The sequence below is a fragment of the Pipistrellus hanaki genome (assembly GCF_964339955.1).
Source record: "Pipistrellus hanaki genome assembly, chromosome: 2".
In the NCBI taxonomy this organism is placed as follows: domain Eukaryota; kingdom Metazoa; phylum Chordata; class Mammalia; order Chiroptera; family Vespertilionidae; genus Pipistrellus; species Pipistrellus hanaki.
In genome coordinates, this window is record NC_140504.1 from 186,367,079 (window position 1) to 186,386,954 (window position 19,876).

A 19,876-nucleotide genomic window follows, 5' to 3' on the forward strand; every position below is an offset into this window, starting at 1 on the left:
ACTTTCTTGTTGTTTTGTTGATGGTTTCTTTTGCTGTAAAGAAGCTTTTTATTTTGATGAAGTCCCATTTGTTTATTTTCTCTTTAGCTTCCATTGCACTAGGGGTAGTATCAGTGAAGAAGTTTTTTTGGCATACGTCTGAGATTTTGTTGCCTGTGGATGCTTCAAGTATTTTTATGGTTTCCCGTCTGATGTTTAAGTCCTGTATCCATTTTGAGTTTATTTTTGTGTATGGTGTAAGTTGGTGATCTAGTTTCATTCTTTTGCATGTATCTGTCCAATTTTCCCAACACCATTTATTGAAGAGACTGTCTTGACTCCATTGTATATTAGTGCCTCCTTTGTCAAATATTAATTGAGCATAGTGATTTGGGTTGATATCTGGGTTCTCGATTCGATTCCATTGATCTATATGTCTGTTTTTGTGCCAGTACCAGGCTGTTTTGAGAACAGTGGCTTTGTAATACAGTTTGAAGTCTGGTATTGAGATACCTCCTACTTTACTCTTCTTTCTCAGGATTGCTGTGGCTATTCGGGGTCTTTTATTGTTCCAAATGAACTTTTGGAGAGTTCTTTCTAGGTCAGTGAAATATGCCGTTGGTATTTTAATGGGGAGTGCATTGAACTTATAGATTGCTTTAGGAAGTATGGACATTTTGATGATGTTGATTCTACCAATCCATGAACATGGTATGTTCTTCCATCTGTTTACATCTTCCTCTATTTCTTTTTTCAGTGTCGTGTAGTTTTCCGCGTATAGGTCCTTTACTTCCTTAGTTAAGTTTATTCCTAGGTATCTTAATTTTTTTGGTGCGATCGTAAATGGAATTGCTTTTTTAGTCTCTGTTTCTATAAACTCACTGTTGGTGTATAGAAATGCCATAGATTTCTTAGTGTTAATTTTGTATCCTGCTACATTGCCAAATTCATTTATTAAGCCAATTAGTTTTTTAATGGAGTCTTTTGGGTTTTTTATATACAATATCATGTCGTCTGCAAATAAGGATAACTTTACTTCTTCTTTTCCAATTTGGATGCCTTTTATTTCCTCCTCTTGTCTAATTGCAATGGCTAGTACTTCCAGTACTATGTCAAAGAGGAGTGGCGATAGTGGGCATCCCTGTCTTGTTCCTGTTCTTAGAGGGAATGGTTTTAGTTTTTGCCCATTGAGTATGATGTTGGCTGTGGGTTTATCATATATAGCTTTTATTACGTTGAGGTATGATCCATGTACTCCCACCTTGTTAAGAGTTTTTATCAGGAAAGGGTGTTGGATTTTATCAAATGCTTTTTCTGCATCAATTGATATGACTATATGATTTTTATCTTTCAACTTGTTTATGTGATGTATCACGTTTATAGATTTGCGGATATTGTACCAACCTTGCATTCCTGGTATAAATCCTACTTGGTCATGGTGTATGATCTTTGTGATGCTCTGCTGGAGCCGATTTGCTAGAATTTTGTTGAGGATTTTGGCATCTATGTTCATGAGGGATATTGGCCTGTAATTCTCTTTCATTGAGTTGTCTTTATCGGGTTTTGGTATTAGGGTGATGCTGGCTTCATAGAAGGAGTTTGGAAGTGTTCCTTCCTCTTGAATTTTTTGGAATAGTCTGAGGAGGATAGGTTTTAGTTCTTCCTTGAATGTTTGGTAAAACTCTCCTGTGAAGCCATCTGGCCCTGGGCTTTTGTTTGCTGGAAGCTTTTTGATGACTGTTTCAATTTCTTCCCAAGTCACTGGTCTATTGAGATTTTTAGATTCTTCCTGATTGAGTTTTGGAAGTTTGTATTTTTCTAGGAATATGTCCATTTCCTCCAGGTTGTTCAGTTTGTTGGAATAGAGTTGTTCGTAGTATTTTGTAACAATCCGTTGTATTTCGGTGGGGTCTGTTGTTATTTCACCTCTTTCATTTCTGATTTTGTTTATTTGGGTCCTCTCTCTTTGTTTCTTGGTTAGCCTGGCTAGAGGTCCATCTATCTTGTTTATTCTTTCAAAGAACCAGCTCTTGCTTTTGTTGATCTTATGTATTGTTTTTTTGGTCTCTATGTCGTTTATCTCTGCTCTGATTTTTGTTATTTCCTTCCTTCTGCTTACACTGGGTTTTTCTTGTTGCTCCTTTTCTAACTCTTTGAGTTGTAGAGTTAGATCATCTGTTACTATTTTTTCTAGTTTTTTGCAATAGGCTTGTAAGGATATGAACTTCCCTCTCAAAACTGCTTTTGCTGTGTCCCAAAGATTTTGGATTGTTGTGCTTTCATTGTCATTTGTTTCCAGGATGTTTTTAATTTCTTCCTTGATTTCTCTGGTAACCCAGTCCTTGTTTAATAGCAAGCTGTTTAGTCTCCATGTGTTTGATTTCTTTGGATTATTTTTATTGTAGTTAATTTCCAGTTTTATGCCATTATGGTCTGAGAAGATACTTGATATGATTTCTATCTTCTTGAATTTGAAGAGACTTTGCCTATGTCCCAAAATGTGGTCTATCTTTGAGAATGTCCCATGTGCACTTGAGAAGAATGTATATTCTGTGGCTTTGGGGTGGAGTGTCCTGAAGATGTCAATTAATTCCATCTGGTCTAGTGAGTCATTTAGGATTGATATTTCTTTGCTGATTTTTTGTTTAGATGATTTGTCGAAGGGTGACAGTGGGGTATTAAAATCTCCTACTATGATTGTATTGCTATTAATCTCTCCCTTAATGTCCTCTAGCAGTTTTTTAATGTATTTGGTTGCTCCTGTATTGGGTGCATATATATTTACCAGGGTTATTTCTTCTTGTTGGATTGTTCCCTTTAGTATTATGAAGTGACCTTCATTATCTCTTGTTATGTCCTTCACTCTGAGATCTAATTTGTCAGATATAAGTATTGCTACCCCAGCTTTTTTTTCATTTCCATTTGCCTGGAAAACTTTTTTCCATCCCTTCACCCTCAGTCTGTGTGCATCTCTTTTTCTGAGGTGGGTTTCTTGTAGACAACAGATGTATGGGTCTTGTTTTCTTATCCAATCTGTTACCCTATGTCTTTTGATTGGAGCATTTAATCCATTTACATTTAAGGTTATTATTGATAGGTACTCATTTGACGCCATTTTTATTCTATACCCGTGTTCCTTCTTCACTTCTTATTTCTTTATTTTTACAGTAGACCCTTTAGCATTTCTTGCATTGCTGGTTTGGTGGAGATAAATTCCTTCAGTCTTTTTTTGTCTGTGAAGCTCCTGATTTCCCCTTCAATTTTGATTGATAGCCTTGCTGGGTACAGTATTCTTGGATTCAGACCCTTCCTTTGCATGACTTTGTATATTTCATCCCATTCCCTTCTGGCCTGATAAGTTTCTGTTGAGAAATCAGTTGCTAGTCTGATGGGGGTTCCTTTGTATGTAACTTTCTGTCTCTCTCTGGCTGCTTTTAAGATTCTTACTTTGTCGTTGTTGTTTGCCAATTTAATTATAATGTGCCTTGGAGTCTGTCTTCTGGGATTCATTTTGCTTGGGACTCTGCGGGCATCTTGGATTTGTGTGGGTTTTTTCTTTTCTATTTCAGGAAAGTTTTCTGTCATTATTTCTTGAAATACTTTTTCCATGTCTACCTCAGTTTCCTTTCCTTCTGGAACCCCTATTATTCGAATATTATTTTGTTTTGTTTTGTCCCAAAGCTCCCGTAGGCTCTCCTCCTGCTTTTTAATCTTTTTTTCTAGGAGTTGCTCTACTTGGGTATTTTTTTCCATCTTATCTTCTAGCTCACTGATGCGGTCCTCTGCTTCATCTAGTCTACTCTTGATGCTTTCTATTGAGTTCTTCATGGTAGCGATGTCACTTTTCATTTCTTCTTGGTTCTTCTTCAGTTCCTCATGGCTCTCCTTCATTTCCTCATGGTTCTTTCTCATTTCTTCTTGGCTTTTGTCAAATTTCTCTTCCATTCTTTTTAGCCATGCTATGATCATTACTCTGAATTCTTGCTCTGGCAGGCTGCTTACCTCTGGCTCGTTTACTTCCTTTTCTGGTGATGCCTGCTTTTCTTTCAAGTGCGGACTATGTTTTTGTCTCCCCATGGCCTCTCTTTTCAGGATGTCTGGTTATGTGGTATTCCTTCTCCTGCGTTGATTTTGAGGTACAAAATACAACACTACCAGGTACGACACAAGCGGCACTTAACAGGAATGTATTTACAATATTAATAACCTCTAATAAAGGTGACCACTAGAGAAAGGCAACTTAGGGGATAGGAGAGAAGGAATAAGGTAAAAATAAAATAAAGAAAAATAAAAAAAAAATAAAATTAGAATTAAAAAAAAAAAATAAGTAAATTAAAAAAAAAAAGAGGGATAAAGAGATAGAAAAAGAAGAAGAAAAAAAAGTAATGACAAAATGAAGTTGGAAAACAGGGAAAAAAAGAAGAGGGAGAGAGAGAGAGAGAAAGAGAGAGAAGAAGCAAACTAAAAGAGAAATGGGAAACAAACTATATATATGGGGAGAAAATTGCCGTAGAAAAACCTCTGGACCCAGCCAATGCCAGTAACAAAACTTGGAGATTAATACAAACTACAATATCCACTATTATTAAGTAAGGCTATGATATACAGAAGTAAAAGAAACAAACAAAAACAGAGGATTTAAAAAAAAAATACAAAGCAACAATAACAATACAGGAATAAGCATAACAATTTCACTAAAAGGCATAAAAATTCACAATAATCAACCTTCACACATACAATGCGAAAAGGATAGAGGGGAGAATGGATTTTTTTTTTTTTTTTAACTAGTTAATATAGTGCAGAGATTGGTATTTATACACTTGGATCAGGGGTTGGAACTTAGGTCTATAAGTATAGTGAGAGCTTTAGCAGGGGGTATAGAGAGAGAATAGAGGAAAAACTAAAGCCGGAAAGGGATAGGATAAACTGTAGACTAAAGGGTAAAGTTTAGTAAGAGAGTGATAGTGTAAAGGTTGAGTTGAGATAGGGTTGAATGATGCTATAGTAGAGATTAAAATAGAATGAAGGTTACTCCCAATGTAAAATAAAGAAAAAATAAAATGGTACTAGAGAGAGAAAAAAAAAGAAAAGAAAAAAAATAAATAAAAATTTTTAAAAAAAAAAAAAAAATTGCAAAATAGCAGTAGTAATAGTGATAGAGATTGAAAAATGTAATAATTGAAAAGGTAAAATCAAGTAAGGAAAAAAGAAAAAAAATTGTTTCTTAAGTAAAAGATATGAAAAATGAAAATTAAATAAAAGATGTAAAAAATGAAAATAAAATAAAGTATAGCAAAATTAGCATAAAAATGACCAGTACTGGTCACTCACTTCCTCAGTTAATGTATTTGGCACTTCTGATTCTCGGACCAGACAGTCTTGCAGTTCCCAGCTTTCCACTGCACCTCAGTTTTGTAAGGTAATCCTTAATTTTTAGTAGACTATATCTTAGATATTTGTGTCCATTTATTTTTGATTAATTAAAAGACAAAAGAAAAGAAAGGGAAAAAAAAAAAAAAAAAAAAAAAAAGGGCAGTTTGTAATTCAGCTCTTAGGTGTCAGTGTTTCCGGTTTGACCCCCCAGTCTTTTTGGTTGCTCTGGCCTTCTTTCTCTATGGCTCTAGCTGGCAGGGTGCCAGCTGGCTCCCAGACTATCTCTTCTGGCTCCGATCCCTTGTTTCCAGGGAGGCACTTTCTCCCTGCAAATTCCCCGGATATGCCCAACTAGGCTGTTCTTCCCTGGTATTCCGAAGCTAGGGGGTGAAGGGGATCAGGCGCCGAGGTGTCCAGATGTTCCGCCCTTGGCGGGACAGCCGCGATTCTTAACACTCTGTCCCGTGTCCCCTGGCTTTTAAAAAAAAAAAAAAAAAAAAAAAAATTCCCGCTTCTGGGGAAGCTTATGCCAAACCCAGCACTAGATGTCGCTGCAGCCTTCTTAGGGCTCAGCTTTGCGGGCGCTGCATGGAGGCGGGGCCGGAACTCCCCGGCTACTGTGGCTGCCGGCACCGCGGGACCGCGATCTCTCAGGCTTTCCCCGCAAATTCTGACCTTTCCGTAGGTGACCGAAGAACTCCTTTGAATCCACGCGCCAGCTCCAACTCGGGCGTCTCAGCTACTGGATGGACCTCTCCGCAGTGGGTTTTCCAGGCCTCAGAGAAGCCACTCCTTTCTCACAGCGCCGCCGCCGCTGCCTCTGCCGCCGTGGCCGTCGCGGCCGCCGCTGTGGCAGTGTTGGCCACCGGCTGGAAATCCTGTCCAGCGGTTCGCTGCCTAGCTTCCTTGAAACCTCTGCTGCCCCTCAGCTGCCAATCAACCCTCCCTGAGCGACTCAGATGTTACTTTTATCTGTTCTGGGACCAGAGTCAGAACAAGTCCGACTGTTCGGTCGCCATCTTCAAGCTCCGCCTCTTAGAGAAAGCTTCTTCTTAAAGCCTAGAGTTACACTGACCAGCAAAAGCTGCTTGATTTAAGCGTTCCCTTAGTCTGTAAATTCAAAACAACTCTGGAACAGACATTTGCCTGTATTTATATTTATCCTAACTAAAGCAGAAGTGCTCACATAAAAACACTCTGTTCTCATTATCATCAAATGCCAAAACCATTTATTAGAAATGCTAGATTTTCATTTACCAGCGTGTAGAACGCTTCTGCCTTTTCGCCTCATCCTATTTGGAAACAAGAAGGCTTACAATTTTGTGAGGAGGATCAGCCAGAGTTAAGGTCTGAAGGTCTACCTGTTCTAAGTGACAGTGCGCAGGACGGTCCCGGAATGCCACGGACAATAAAGGGAAGGGAGAGGAACGCATGCCAGTCCCAGGAACCTGCCTCCTCCTAGTCCTCCTTGAAATACAATTCTACGTGCAGAGACCACTGTGCGCCTGCCCACGGAAGGGAAGGAATTCCCAATCCAAACATGCTGCTGCAATGCATACAAACAAAAGCTCCTCAGAAGTTAAACCTCACCTGCTTTTTAAAAAGGACTCATTCAATTTAGTTTGACAACCACCTTCGGTCCAACCTGCTCATCAGAGTAAAGGAAATTTCTAGGATTTCTCTTCGACCCTTCCTTTAAGCTCGAGCTAGCCTTCAATTTGGTACTCTTTAAAGCATAATCCCACTTAAAGACACATTCTACCTCTTTTATAAAAGTCAAACTCAACGAAATGAGAATCGGAAAGAAGACAATAGGAGAAACATGGGTTTTTGAAGTTCCATAAACCTGACTTTGGAAGTAAGTACGTCAGCTCTGCCACTGTTAAACTTGGACAAATTGTTTGGATTACTCATCTTCGGTTTCTTCATAAAGTCTTTGAGAGGATTGAGATAATCCACAAAATAACCCATAATGCACTGTGCACAAGGCACATAATGGTACTTGAATGTTAGTTAATAACAGCAGAGGTATTAGCAACATCAAAAACACTCCTTTCTAGATGTTTCTCTCTCTCTCTCTCTCTCTCTCTCTCTCTCTCTCTCTCATCTTCTCATTACACCAGTTCCTTTATAATTTCTTGCAGTGCTGATTTGGTGGTGATAACCTCCTTTAGCCCTTTATTGTTTGGGAAGGTCTTTATTTTACCATCTATTTTGAATGATAAACTTGCTGGATATACAATAGTATTCTTGATTTTAGATCCTTGTTTTTAATGACCTTTAATACTTCATGGCATTCCCATCTGGCCTGTAGAGTTTCTGATGAGAAATCATCTGAGAGTTTAATGGGAGCTCTTTTGCAGGTAGCAAATTGCTTTCTTTGGCAGCCTTTAAGATTCTTTGTCTTTAATTTTTGGCATTTTATTTATGATGTGTCTGTTTTCATTCTTTCATTCTTCTTGCTTTGGACTCTCTGTGCCTTCTAATCCTGTGTGACTTTTTTCTTCACTTGGTTATGGAGTTTTCTGCCATTATTTCTTGAAAAAAGTTCTCTATCTCTTACTCCCCTTCTTTCTCTTCTGGCATACCTTTAATGTTAATACTCTTATGTTTTATGATGTCCCATAGTTTCCTTAAGTTGTTCTCTTGTTTTTGCATGTTTTTCTTTTTGGTTCTCTGAGTAATTTTTTTCTACCCTATCTTCTAATCTTCTAATTCACTGATCTGATTCTTGGCTTCATCTAATCTTCTGTGTATTCCTTCCACTGTGTTCTTAAAAAAACAAAACAAAACAAAAAAAAACACTCCTTTCTAAATTAAGCAAATTATAAAATTATTTAGAAACTCTCTTTTGATTATAAGCTACAACATAAAAACAAAGAAATTACCCTTAGAGAGAATTTAGCACACTGTGAACCCTGTATAACAGAAAGATCTCCAAGTTTTAAATTAAATTAAACTGAAAGAAAAGACTATTTCTGGTTAATGTATCTCTATGAATACATCCAAACAAAATGAGGCTGAAGTTTCTATATATAAAAAGCAAAGTGAAAATGTTTATTTCCATGGTCCAATTCAAAAACCAATGTCAAGAAACCAGAATATGTTGATATTAGATTTATTATCTTAATGTCCATTTCCTCTGAGAAAAACAACAAGAAGGTCTAATAAAAATTACTTTTGTTGTTGTTGCTGTTGATGAAGAAAACTATATGAAAATGTAAGAAAATGTCCATTTGGCCGAAGCCGGTTTGGCTCAGTGGTAGAGCGTCGGTCTGTGGACTGAAAGGTCCCAGGTTCGGTTCCGGTCAAGGGCATGTACCTTGGTTGCAGGCACATCCCCGGTAGGAGGTGTGCAAGAGGCAGCTGGTCGATGTTTCTAGCTCTCTATCTCTCTCCCTTTCTCTCTATTAAAAATCAATAAAATATATTTAAAAAAAAAAAAAAAAAAAAAGACAAGAAACCAAGTCAACATTAGCCTATTCCCTTTAAAAAAAAAAAAAGAAAGAAAGAAAATGTCCATTTGACTGAAATGGTATATAAAGGTATCAGCATACTGACTTTAAAAACAACTCTCTTGGGAGAATTTACCCATTTAACACTTCAGACAAAACACAGTTTTCTTCACAGCGGATGGCAAGCCATTCAAACTGTCGCTGTTTATAATTTAATGTTGGTACACGCTCTACAGTTACAGGAGAGGAGGATCACTTTCATCGCTGTCTGAGGACAAGCAGACAAATGTGCACTTCCCTCGGGGCCGACAGACTTTTAAGAATTAAAAAGGGATCTAGTAGGTTCTCTGATGCAACATTACTTCATGAGTTATTTCTACTAAGTTGGATATATGGCCGTAACAGCTCCTTACTGATATGTATAAACCTACCATTTACATTTTGCAAATACAAAGACCTCAGTTTGGATTTATTGGTATTCTGCTTATATACCAGGTCTGGAGGAAAAGTCAAGGTACAGTTTTATTAGTGTTGGTCTGAGGAAACTTGACTGGGGATGGAAGGAAGGTTTGGACTCCTGATAAGTAGAGGTAAAAGAAGTTTGAAGCTCTTAGAAAAACAGGAAGGAAGGCAGAGGATAAGCTTTTATAATACAGGAGTAAGAAAATGAAATTTTAAGCTGGTACAAGATTGCTAAACAGGCCAATTCTGTTCTCAATGGAAGATGGGTTAGATACCGTCAGGTCTCCAAAAGAAACACTATTGACTCAAAATTATTCTCCTGCCTAGAATGATTGCCACTCCTTCCCTCACCTGCTGAATGCCACTTTTTTTAAACTAAAGTTTAATTCAATTCATCTCTAAAGCCTTCCCCGATTACACTCACTCTCTTTCCTTTTTGCCATTTAATCATTTATTTTTCAGTTACAGTTGATCCACTCACTTCCCCAAACCATGACCAGCACTACCACCATCCATATTTGTGCTTTAGGAACTATGTCTGATTCATTATTGTGTCCACAGGGCTTTGTTGCCCAATAACTGTTTGCACAGTGAGTGAATGAACGAACATTGAGTCATTAGTTAATTTTGAAACCTCTGACTCAATAACCCCATTTCTGGGAAATGTATCTGGTTATAGAAGATAAATGATGGTAACTAGCAAGAAAGGCATGGATTGGGGGGGGGGGGGGATTTTTTGTTTTCTTTTTCCAGTTTTGAAGATAATGAAACTGGAAAAGCCTAAAAGAATTCAGTAATACTTTAAAACAATGCCAAGATTACAGTATGATGCAAAACTGCCTATCTGCAACTTAGCTAATTATCATGAGAATTCACCTAGTCTACAACTGTACTTTACATTATAGGAAATAGAACTATAAAACTGTTAACAACCATGTAGGACCTGGGATCTAGAACAAACACCTCAAAGAAGTACATAAATGCAAAGTTATTCCCAGGGACCGGTCTAAAAAGTCAATTCCCCTGGGTGGTAGCTTCATAACGTTCCCTTTGAAATGACCTGTGAGAAATCCCCAGCAGCCTGCACCACACCTGCTCACACATCCTGGCTGGGCTCAGTTTAAAGCTGCCTTTCCCCATCTCTTCTCCTCCCTAAACTTCTCTTTCAACTTGGAGCCAATGTCCCTCAAACAACCAGTCTTCCCTGACCTATCTCACATGCCCCAAACCTACATACACCAACTTCCTACCTAATGCTGACATCTGTGTAGAATTAATTACAATAAATGAAGAGAAGTCCTAGTCATTCCAACTTAACACTGTGAGAATTTAACTCAAATACCAATCAAGACAAAGCTTTAAAGAAATGGAAGAATTTCCATGCATTTTTCTTTTCCTTTTTTTTAAGATTTCTTTTTTCTTGTTTTATTGATTTTCTTACAGAGAGGAAGGGAGAGAGATAGAGAGCTAGAAACATCGATGAGAGAGAAACATCGACCAGCTGCCTTTTGCACACCCCCTACTGGGGATGTGCCCACAACCAATGTACATGCCCTTGACCGGAATCGAACCTGGGACCTTTCAGTCCGCAGACCAACGCTCCACCGCTGAGCCAAACCGGTTTCGGCTCCATGCATTTTTCGTTGATACTCACTTGGGAGGGCATAAGACTTCTTCAAGAAATTCTTCAATCTTATTTACATCCGTTTTGACTTCATTGTTGAAAGTTATAAATGGTGGATGGGTCCCAGGAGCCAAGTTCTGCAGGTCTACAGGCTTCCTGTTAAGCAAAAACAGTGGTCAGAACTGGACAGAAGGTGTATCAAGTCATCAAGCAAAGAGAATCTAAGATTCTTCAGCTTCTGGTTCTTACCCGGCACTCTGAGGCCTCGGGTGTTTCGTTTGACCCACAAAGGCTCACTTTCCTGATGCTTTCCAAACACTGAACATTTCAGGAACTGCGGTGTGAGATCAATGAAACTGAACTGATAGGCAATGGCTAAAAATGTATAAATCTTTGGTTTATATCATGAAAGGCCTTCAATAAATATTCAACAATTCAGTTGAACTCATTCAAATGTTTGCCTTGAGTGACATATCTAGAAAAAGCAAAATACACAGAATTCATGCCTCCAGATAAGAGCAAAAAATGTACTTCAATGTTTGTGGGATATTTTTTTTGTTCTTTTTTTAATGTTTTATTGATTTTAGAGAGGAAGGGAGAGTGGGTAAGAGAGGAAGAGAAACACAGATGTGAGAAACATCTATTGGGTGCCTCACACATGTACCCGAATGGGGACTGAACCCGCATTCTGGTTATGTGCCCTGACCGGGAATCAACCAGCAACCTTTTGGTCCAGTGGATGATGCTCAAACAACTGAGCCACACCAGCCAGGGCGGGATTTTTTTTTTTTTTTTTTTAATGTTTCTTACCAAGTAGACCTTTTTTTTTTCTTTTTTTTTTTTTCTTTTTTTCATAGTAGGAATAATTTAGATTTAAAAAAATATATTCTCTTCTCTACCATTTTGTTCCCAGGTGAAGAAAAGGAAATAAAGAGAAACAAACAATAAACAGAAATGAAAAGGAGGAACCTTACAGGAACTAATACTTTGAGCAACTTAAGTGGCTTAACATCAATTAAAATTTAATTGGGTACACTTTCACCAACTGGGGGCCGTGGGGCTGGTGGCTCAGGTCCAGCTGCCTGGTTTAAGAGGAGTGCAGCTCGGCCACAGGACACCGAGGCTGATTCTTAAAGATGCCCTGTCTGTATTTAGTTGATTCACTAAATGGAGAAAAAAAATACTAAGTATGTAGAACTTCCCCATTCCTTCTGAAGGTGCTGAATATTAATATTAATATCAATGCATAATATTAATTCACATAAATCAAGAGAATACTGGACACTACAAAGCAAATGAGCAAAAACAAGTTAACATCACAAATCCTTTATTTATTTCAACTTATTCCTATTACTTATTCTTCACTAGCTTTGCTACTTTCTAATAGTAAAGCCACTAACTGAATCAGTAGATTTGGACTCACCAAGACACACACCAGATCCTAGTTGCCAAGCATTTATCTATTTGTACCAGTTCAATCAGTTAAAGGATTTTACTTATTTTGATCAATGTGGTATACTGCTGATCTGTTTGTCTACTTTAATGTTGGTTTGTGGCACAGTTGTTTTAAAACAAAACAGCACCCATGAGAAGGTTTCAAATATAGCTTCTATAATTCTTAACAGATTTTATTAGCACAGCTTACAAGTAGTTATATTAATAACAGAGTTAGAAAAATATTCACTAACATATTTCTAATTCAGCTCTTAGTGGCCTCAACTGTGTTTATCATCTTTGAAATAATCTTGAAAAACAACATAAAGCCAAGTTCTCCCGCTCTATGTATTCGTCTCTTTCACACACACACACACACGTGTGTGCACGGGATATACATGATTCAGGATGCATTGTTGAGACATATATCTTGAATTGTTAGAATTAACAGGGCTTCCTTAACTCAAATCAAATTTACAAAGGGCAAGAATGGAGTTTGTCCTTTCCTGGCTGGGAGCAGTAGGAAATGGATGATCTCTAAAAGGCTGGCCTGGAGGTTTGTTTGCTGAGCTGTCAATGGAAGACCCGTGTAATTATTCCCGAGCTTTACAATAAAAGTGTGGAAAGGGTGTGTGTGTGTGTGTGTGTGTGTAAATAAATAAATAAATAATAAATAATAAATAAAAGGCTGGCCTGTTCCATCCATTTAGTCTCTGTGTGTCAGTCACACGGCTGTTTCTGAAGAACTACCTGGAAATCAAACTGACCTTTCAACTTGCTGAAAGCTGTTTTCAGAAAGTTAGAACCACAGAGTCATGATAATGAAAGCAAACTATGTAAGGAATCTATTTTGAAATCAGATTTTGTTCTAAATTTATAACGGCCCTTTAAGATATGCAGAACTATTATTTTATCATTTCATTTGTAACTATTACTAAATTGTGAAAGGTTAAACTACCATAACCTTCTAAACAAGTGGTCGGCAAACTGCGGCTCACGAGCCACATGGGGCTCTTTGGCCCCTTGAGTTTTTAGCAAAGGCCAGCTTAGGACTACCCTAATTAGGTTAACAATGTACCTGCCTATACAGTTTACGTTTAAAAAACTGGCTCTCAAAAGAAATTTCAATCATTATACTGTTGATATTTGGCTCTGTTGACTAATGAGTTTGCCAACCACTGTTCTAAACCTTTATGCCATTATTATGGCAACTTACATGTGGGTCTGACTCACATAATATGTTACAATTTGGTATGTTGACATTTAAAACAAGAAAATCAGTAATGACATTGCAAAGGAGGGAACAGTTTCAGTGCTTAAGGTGGGGATAAGGAAATGGAAATGTGTTTTTCCGACTTTTTAAAAAGTGGTCTCCAATTTACTTTCTCTCCTCAGAAAATACCATGGAGGGGGGTTTTATTCACTAGTAAAATAGCAGATATCACTGCTTTTACAATAAAGTCAATATCTTAAAAGTTATCATTTCTACTCTCATTTCTCAAAACCAGAGTTTACCCCAGCAGGTATGTGACAAAATATGGCCACACCCAGCTATTGCCAAGTCAGTGTCTCAATTTCTCTTTCTCTTTCTTTTTCTTTCTTTCTCCTGCCTCTCCCTGTTCTTGCACTCTCTTCTTTCTCTCCCTTGCCTACATCTCAGGTTTATCTGTGCTCTAGAAATGCTAATCTCTGATTTATGAACTTCTGGGCATAATGAAGATAGTGTTAAGTCTTCAAATAAAGATCTTGGTCGCTGCCAGGAACCTGTCAGCCAGAAAGACCCTATAGTAGCAGTGTTATTTAAAAATAATAATAATTACATTCAGTAGCAGGTCTGCAAATGGTTTAATGAGAGTAGTAAGAAGTACCCTGAACAATGGTTAGCACATAACAGACTGAAGAAACGTTAGTTAATGTTTCCCTTCCTTTTTCCTGATTTTAAAAATGAGACAGCCAAAACCGGTTTGGCTCAGTGGATAGAGCGTCGGCCTGTGGACTGAAAGGTCCCAGGTTCGATTCCGGTCAAGGGTATGTACCTTGGTTGCGGGCACATTCCCAGTAGGGGGTGTGCAAGAGATGCCTGATCGATGTTTCTCTCTCATCAGTGTTTCAGACTTTCTATCCCTCTCCCTTCCTCTCTGTAAAAAAATCAATAAAATACATATATATTAAAAAAATGAGACACCTGACCTCCCAGAGGAGAGGCTTGCCCAAGATCCCAGGGCTCTTTCCAAACAAGCAGGTCCTGCCCCTGATACCTGCTGCTACGCACGGGTGCTCCCCTTTGAGGACATGTGATAGCATCTTTAAACACTCCCCCAAATTTTAATGTTTTCACTTATTTATCTGAAGTTTTTATTCAAATGGTGGTTGATGTAACACCCAAATTTCTCCTGAAGCTTGGACACTGTTTTGGATCCAAAAGTTCTGTAATGCAATTGTAGCGTGAACAGAAAATTGGGCTTAAAAATGACTCCCACTGGAGCACTAAGGCAGCACGGCAGGCGAGCGACGGGAGACTGTTCCAGTTCCCCAGGCACATGAATGCCGCCAGCACAGCCATTAGCACCAATTGAGATTCAAAGAGAACGTGTCACACTGTGCCAGAGCTGGCTTGATTTTTATGGATGAAATGTCATGTAACAATAATTTTCCAGAGCACAGAGTGGGTTTTTAAGTAGCTCTCAGGAAAGTTCTATTGCTCACACGTTTCACTGAGGAATTAGCCAATGGATCAGAAAAAAGCAGGAGAATAAGCACTATCGGCATTTCCTCCCACAGCTTCCCATAATCAGTCATCGTTAAGACTATATTATGAAAAGTACTTTTCACTGCAGGATGCTGTATTCCTCTGTGACAATTTGATTTTACAGTTTTTTTTGAGCCAATGTTCACTTTCTCTTTGAAATCTAACTAAAGACTCTAACTGAGTAAACTCATAGAAAAGGATTGGAGGGATAAAGACCTACTCTAAATATATATTTTTTTTCCTACTTTTTTTTATTTCATAGAGGAAAGGAAAGGGATAGCCAGATAGAAACATCAACGACACAAGAGAATCACTGATCGGTTGCCTCCTGCACTCCCCCCACTGGGGATTGAGCCAGCAACCCAGGCATGTGCACTTGGCTGGAATCGAACCTGGGACCCTTCAGTCCCCAGGCTGATGCTCTATCCACTGAGCCAAACAGGCTAGGGCAAAACCAACTCTAAATGTAATGATATCTGTGAAGAGGAAGTTGATGACTAGGGGTGTAGGGACTCATTATCATGTACTGCTTGTACATTTTCAATTGCCCTTAAGAACCAGTTTTAATATATATACTATAGACCTCAGATTTCTAAAGAAAACTAAAAAATACAGGCTCTCGTGTTAGTGTACTCGGTTGATTTTATAAAAAGCCCTAGGAAATAAAATTCCTTTCTTTGAGTGGTAGTATTTTCTAACAGGAGACCCTGAATTTTTCATTGTATTATACTTCCTGTGTCACTTCTGAAAGAGAGAGAGAGAGAGAGAGAGAGAGGGAAAGAGGGGGGAGGGGGGGGTAAGAAACATCCATCATTTGCCTTCCCATACAAGCCCAGCTGGGGACTGAACCCACAACCTGGATATGTGCCCTAACAGGGAATTGAACCCACCACCTTTCCATGTATAAAACAATGCTCCCAACAAGTGAGCCACACTGGTGGCCCATGTGTCACTTTTGACGTGTAGGATACATACACTTAAACATATGCTCTAATATCAACCAACTTACGGGAATAATGCCTTTTAAGAAGTTTGTAAATGAAAAGTGAAACCAATGACTTTGAAATAGGCATTATGTGTTAACTTCCTTTTCTGAACCAGACGGTCATCATTTACGGCACCACTGCTGGTATGCACCACAATCAAGCACTGTACTGAGCTGCTGAAAGGATTTTTGGAAGCATGGCAGTCAACTCACTTGCTCCAACTCAAAAATGGAGTAGGAGAAATACATGTATTTTAAGACACAGCCAGGGCGTGTGCCTGGCAGCATGGTCTATTTTTAGAAGTTACATTGGGAAACTTCTTTGTGAATCCATGTAGGAAAAAAACAGTAATCGAAGGATAACTACATGAATTATTTCATTCTTACAATAGCTCTGTCCGATACGAGCTAGGTCTTCCAAAGAACCTGTAGTTTTAACTCTTACTATCCCCAAAGGCCTTCTCTTCATCCATATACATAACTAGTGTGGTTCCTGGAAGATTTCATGGCTCGTTTTCAATAAATAAATCCTAAGTCTGTTTTCAAACTGTGCACGAGCAGTAAGGAAGGAATAAGCTGTAAGGAGCTGACAGGTGTCCCAGGGACTGCTGACCTAGAACTGGGAGAAAGTCCACAGCTCTCAGGAAACGCTCCCTCTGTGACGCCCAGACGGAGAACATAGAGGATTCTGCCATCCAGTAAGTGAAGGCCTGTCCATAGCTTTTTCTTGAACACTGTCCATGACTGATACACTTAAAAATAAGCAGCAAACCACGTTGCATCAAGAGGAACACATTTCCATTGCTGAGTCCTAGACTATCGGTGTAACTATTCTTATAGGGCAACGTATAAAGGGGAACTTGTAGGTGTGTCTCTCTCCTTGATTTAAATCTTTTTTCTTTTAGTATGAATGTTCTTCACCTCAGGAGGAACATTCCTCGGTAAAAAGACCTTACCACCTCTAAGGGCTCTTCTCAGCCTTCTCCCTCTCCACTCGGCTCTATGGCAAAAGTGAGAAATAACTCTTCAACTAGCAAGGGCCATCACAGCCACGGATAATTGCTCTTATTTTACAATAAAACTTAACCAAATATGGTGGAAATTGTATTATTAAAAAATGCCATTTTATTTCCTGGAAAGGAGGTTAAATAAAATAGACCAAGCTGTACTTATCCTCCTAAAATCTGATATTCTTGCCTTTAAGGACCCGGATTATATAGGCCCCGTGTTTAGCAAACGAGATCAAGAAGGTGTCAGCTTAGAAAGTTCTTCACAGACCCCCGTTTACACAGGAATGGCAAAGATTTCACTGCACCCACACCAAAGCTTCGCTCCCGGTGCTGCTCTTGAAATGTAAGGTAAACAAACAACAAGTTCCTAAAAAGACTGACTGGCTGCATGCAATTTACTGAATTGTGAATTGCCGTAATACTTAATACAAGTTAAATTTGTCCACACATCAGCTGAACTTTAATACAATATATTTTCTTTAGAGAACATATGGCGAGCAAAGTGAGGGATGGGGAGAGGACCAAACTGAAAAAAGTAATCTACATATACTCAACCACGTCTTACCTTTTCAGGTCAACAGTTGTGACGCTGAATACCACTCCTTTGAGCCAAAGAATCATGAAGAGCCTCTGGGAGAAGGGGCAGTTTCCTATGCTTTCACCATCGCTGCCAGCCTGGGAAATAGAAACCAACAGTAAGGAACGAGGTCAAAGTGATGACACTCAAAATAATAGACCTTTTTCTGAGCTTAAATCAAGAGTACAAGACAGGAAATGTTGCACTACGGAGGAAGGGTAGAAATTCGGGTCTTTATTATTTTGCTCTTTCGTTTGCCTCTTTCTCTTTTTAAAAATGTCCACTCTAGTATATTAGTATAGACTGTCCAAGAGAATTTCAGCAATGATAGGAATTATCTCTATTACCGTGTCCAATATGGTAATCATTTGTGACATGTGGCTTAATGAGTACTTGAAATGTGGCTGGTTCAACTGACCTAAATTTTTATTTACTTTTAATCAATTTAAATGGTCAGGTCACATGTGGGTAATTAGTCCCTAGGGGATACATACATCCTTGCCCCAGAGCAAAGACAAAGTCTATCATGGGTTTTATAAAATGCAAATCATTTGTTGTTCTATGACAGTGTTTCCCAAACTTTTGACATATGTGTGCCCCTTCTATAATTTTCGTAACGCTGAGTACCCCTCGTACTCATGAGAACGTAGAATTAGGCGCAGCTAAGCACGGGGCAGTGCAAATCCCCCCCAAACTCTTCCCATACGCGTACCACACTTTGGGAAACACTGTACTATGAGATAATCTTCTTTATAGGGCAACATATGAAGGGAAACTTGTAGGTGTGTCCAAAGAGTTAAATTACCTGCCAGCCTCTCCCCATTCTAAAAAATATTCCTTATAAAAGTGACATGTCCTGTTTACACATTCCTTCAGGGAGAGAAGAAAAGAACAAGTGTAGCTTTACAATAAGCCATTTGTAATCCAACTAATGAATGCAGCAGCTGACTTCACCGAGTTCAACAATGAAGTAGAATTTTCCTAAAAATCAGAGTGGAACAAATCTTTAATTCCATCACGTGGGCCCAAGTTTAAAAAGAAGGCAGGAGGGGGAATGGGAAGTGGGGGTTGGAGAGAGCCAGCTGCTGGCAGAGAACATTCTGACACTTGCTAGGGCCCAACACAGCCCTTTTCACCATGAGGTCCGTGGAGAAAGCCAGAAATAACTTCCAACGAGTCATTCAAGGATGCTGGGAAAAGCACCGTTCGTTATTTCGTTATCCTGCAGTAACTCTCAAAAAACTCACATCCAGTTAAGTCATTAATTCCTAACCAATGGTGAAATGGGGAAGGGGAGTGGCAGGAGGATATAAATAATAAAAGCAGTTATCTGATTATCCATATTATAACCAGCAAAACAAACCGGCATATAAGGACCACAGAACCCTACCCTAACCACACAGTATGGGATAGTTACAACTGAGCTTGGAGGGAAAAACTTATCATTCTTTATCAGAAACAAAACACACACAGAATTATAGCCAGAATGAATCTTATTAATTTCTAATACTGCAACTGACACAAAATTTACTTCCTAAAGAAGTCCTCGTTCATAAATTTTAGAGTGATTGAGAATAACCTAGAGAAAACACTTAATAAGGAAGATTTCTGTGCCTTACATGCAGAGATTCTGCTTCAGAATTCCCAGGGTGAGGCCCAAGGCACCCGAGATCACAAAGTAAGGCATCTGCTGGACACCTTGAGGAGCACTGGTGTGAAAGGTTAGGACAGTATTCCTTTATTTTATTTTTATTATTCTTTTGATTTCAGAGAGGAAGGGAGAGAGATATATAGAAACATCAATGATGAGAGAGAATCGTTGATCGCCTGCCTCCTGCATGCCCCGCACTGGGATGTAAGCCTGCAACCTGGGCACGTGTCCTGACCAGGAATCGAACCATGACCTCTTGGTTCATAGGTCGACACGTACCTTGGTTGTAGGATCAAACCAGCAACATTTTGGTGTATCAGGCAACCCTCCAATCAAGTGAGCCACCCGACCAGAGCTACATAATTCCATTTATAGGAAATGTCCAAAATAGGCAAATCCATAGAGACAGAAAGTAAATTAGAGGTTGCCTAAGGCTTATAGCGGGGGGAGAGAGAGAATGAGAGTTAGGGAGTAATTGTTAACAGGTACAAAATTTCTTTCTGGAATGATAAAAATGTTCTAAAATTAGACTGTGGTGGTGATTGGACAACTCTGTGAATAGACTAAAAATAACTGA

General features: G+C 38.8%; 1 protein-coding gene across 4 annotated transcripts in view; it reads right to left on the reverse strand.

Annotated features, from left to right (window-relative positions):
* Positions 1-19,876, reverse strand: part of CLIC4 (chloride intracellular channel 4) — a 62,221-nt gene that overhangs the window by 21,165 nt on the left and 21,180 nt on the right. For 2 of the 4 annotated variants that reach the window (XM_084875136.1, XM_084875137.1), the window contains exons 2-3: positions 17,637-17,746; positions 10,924-11,049 (exon numbers count right to left, since the gene is read on the reverse strand). In XM_084875136.1, the coding sequence (XP_084731262.1) occupies positions 10,924-11,049; positions 17,637-17,746 (236 nt within the window). The remainder of the gene's footprint in view (positions 1-10,923; positions 11,050-17,636; positions 17,747-19,876) is intronic. The other 2 variants (XM_084875138.1, XM_084875139.1) reach the window with 1 other exon arrangement.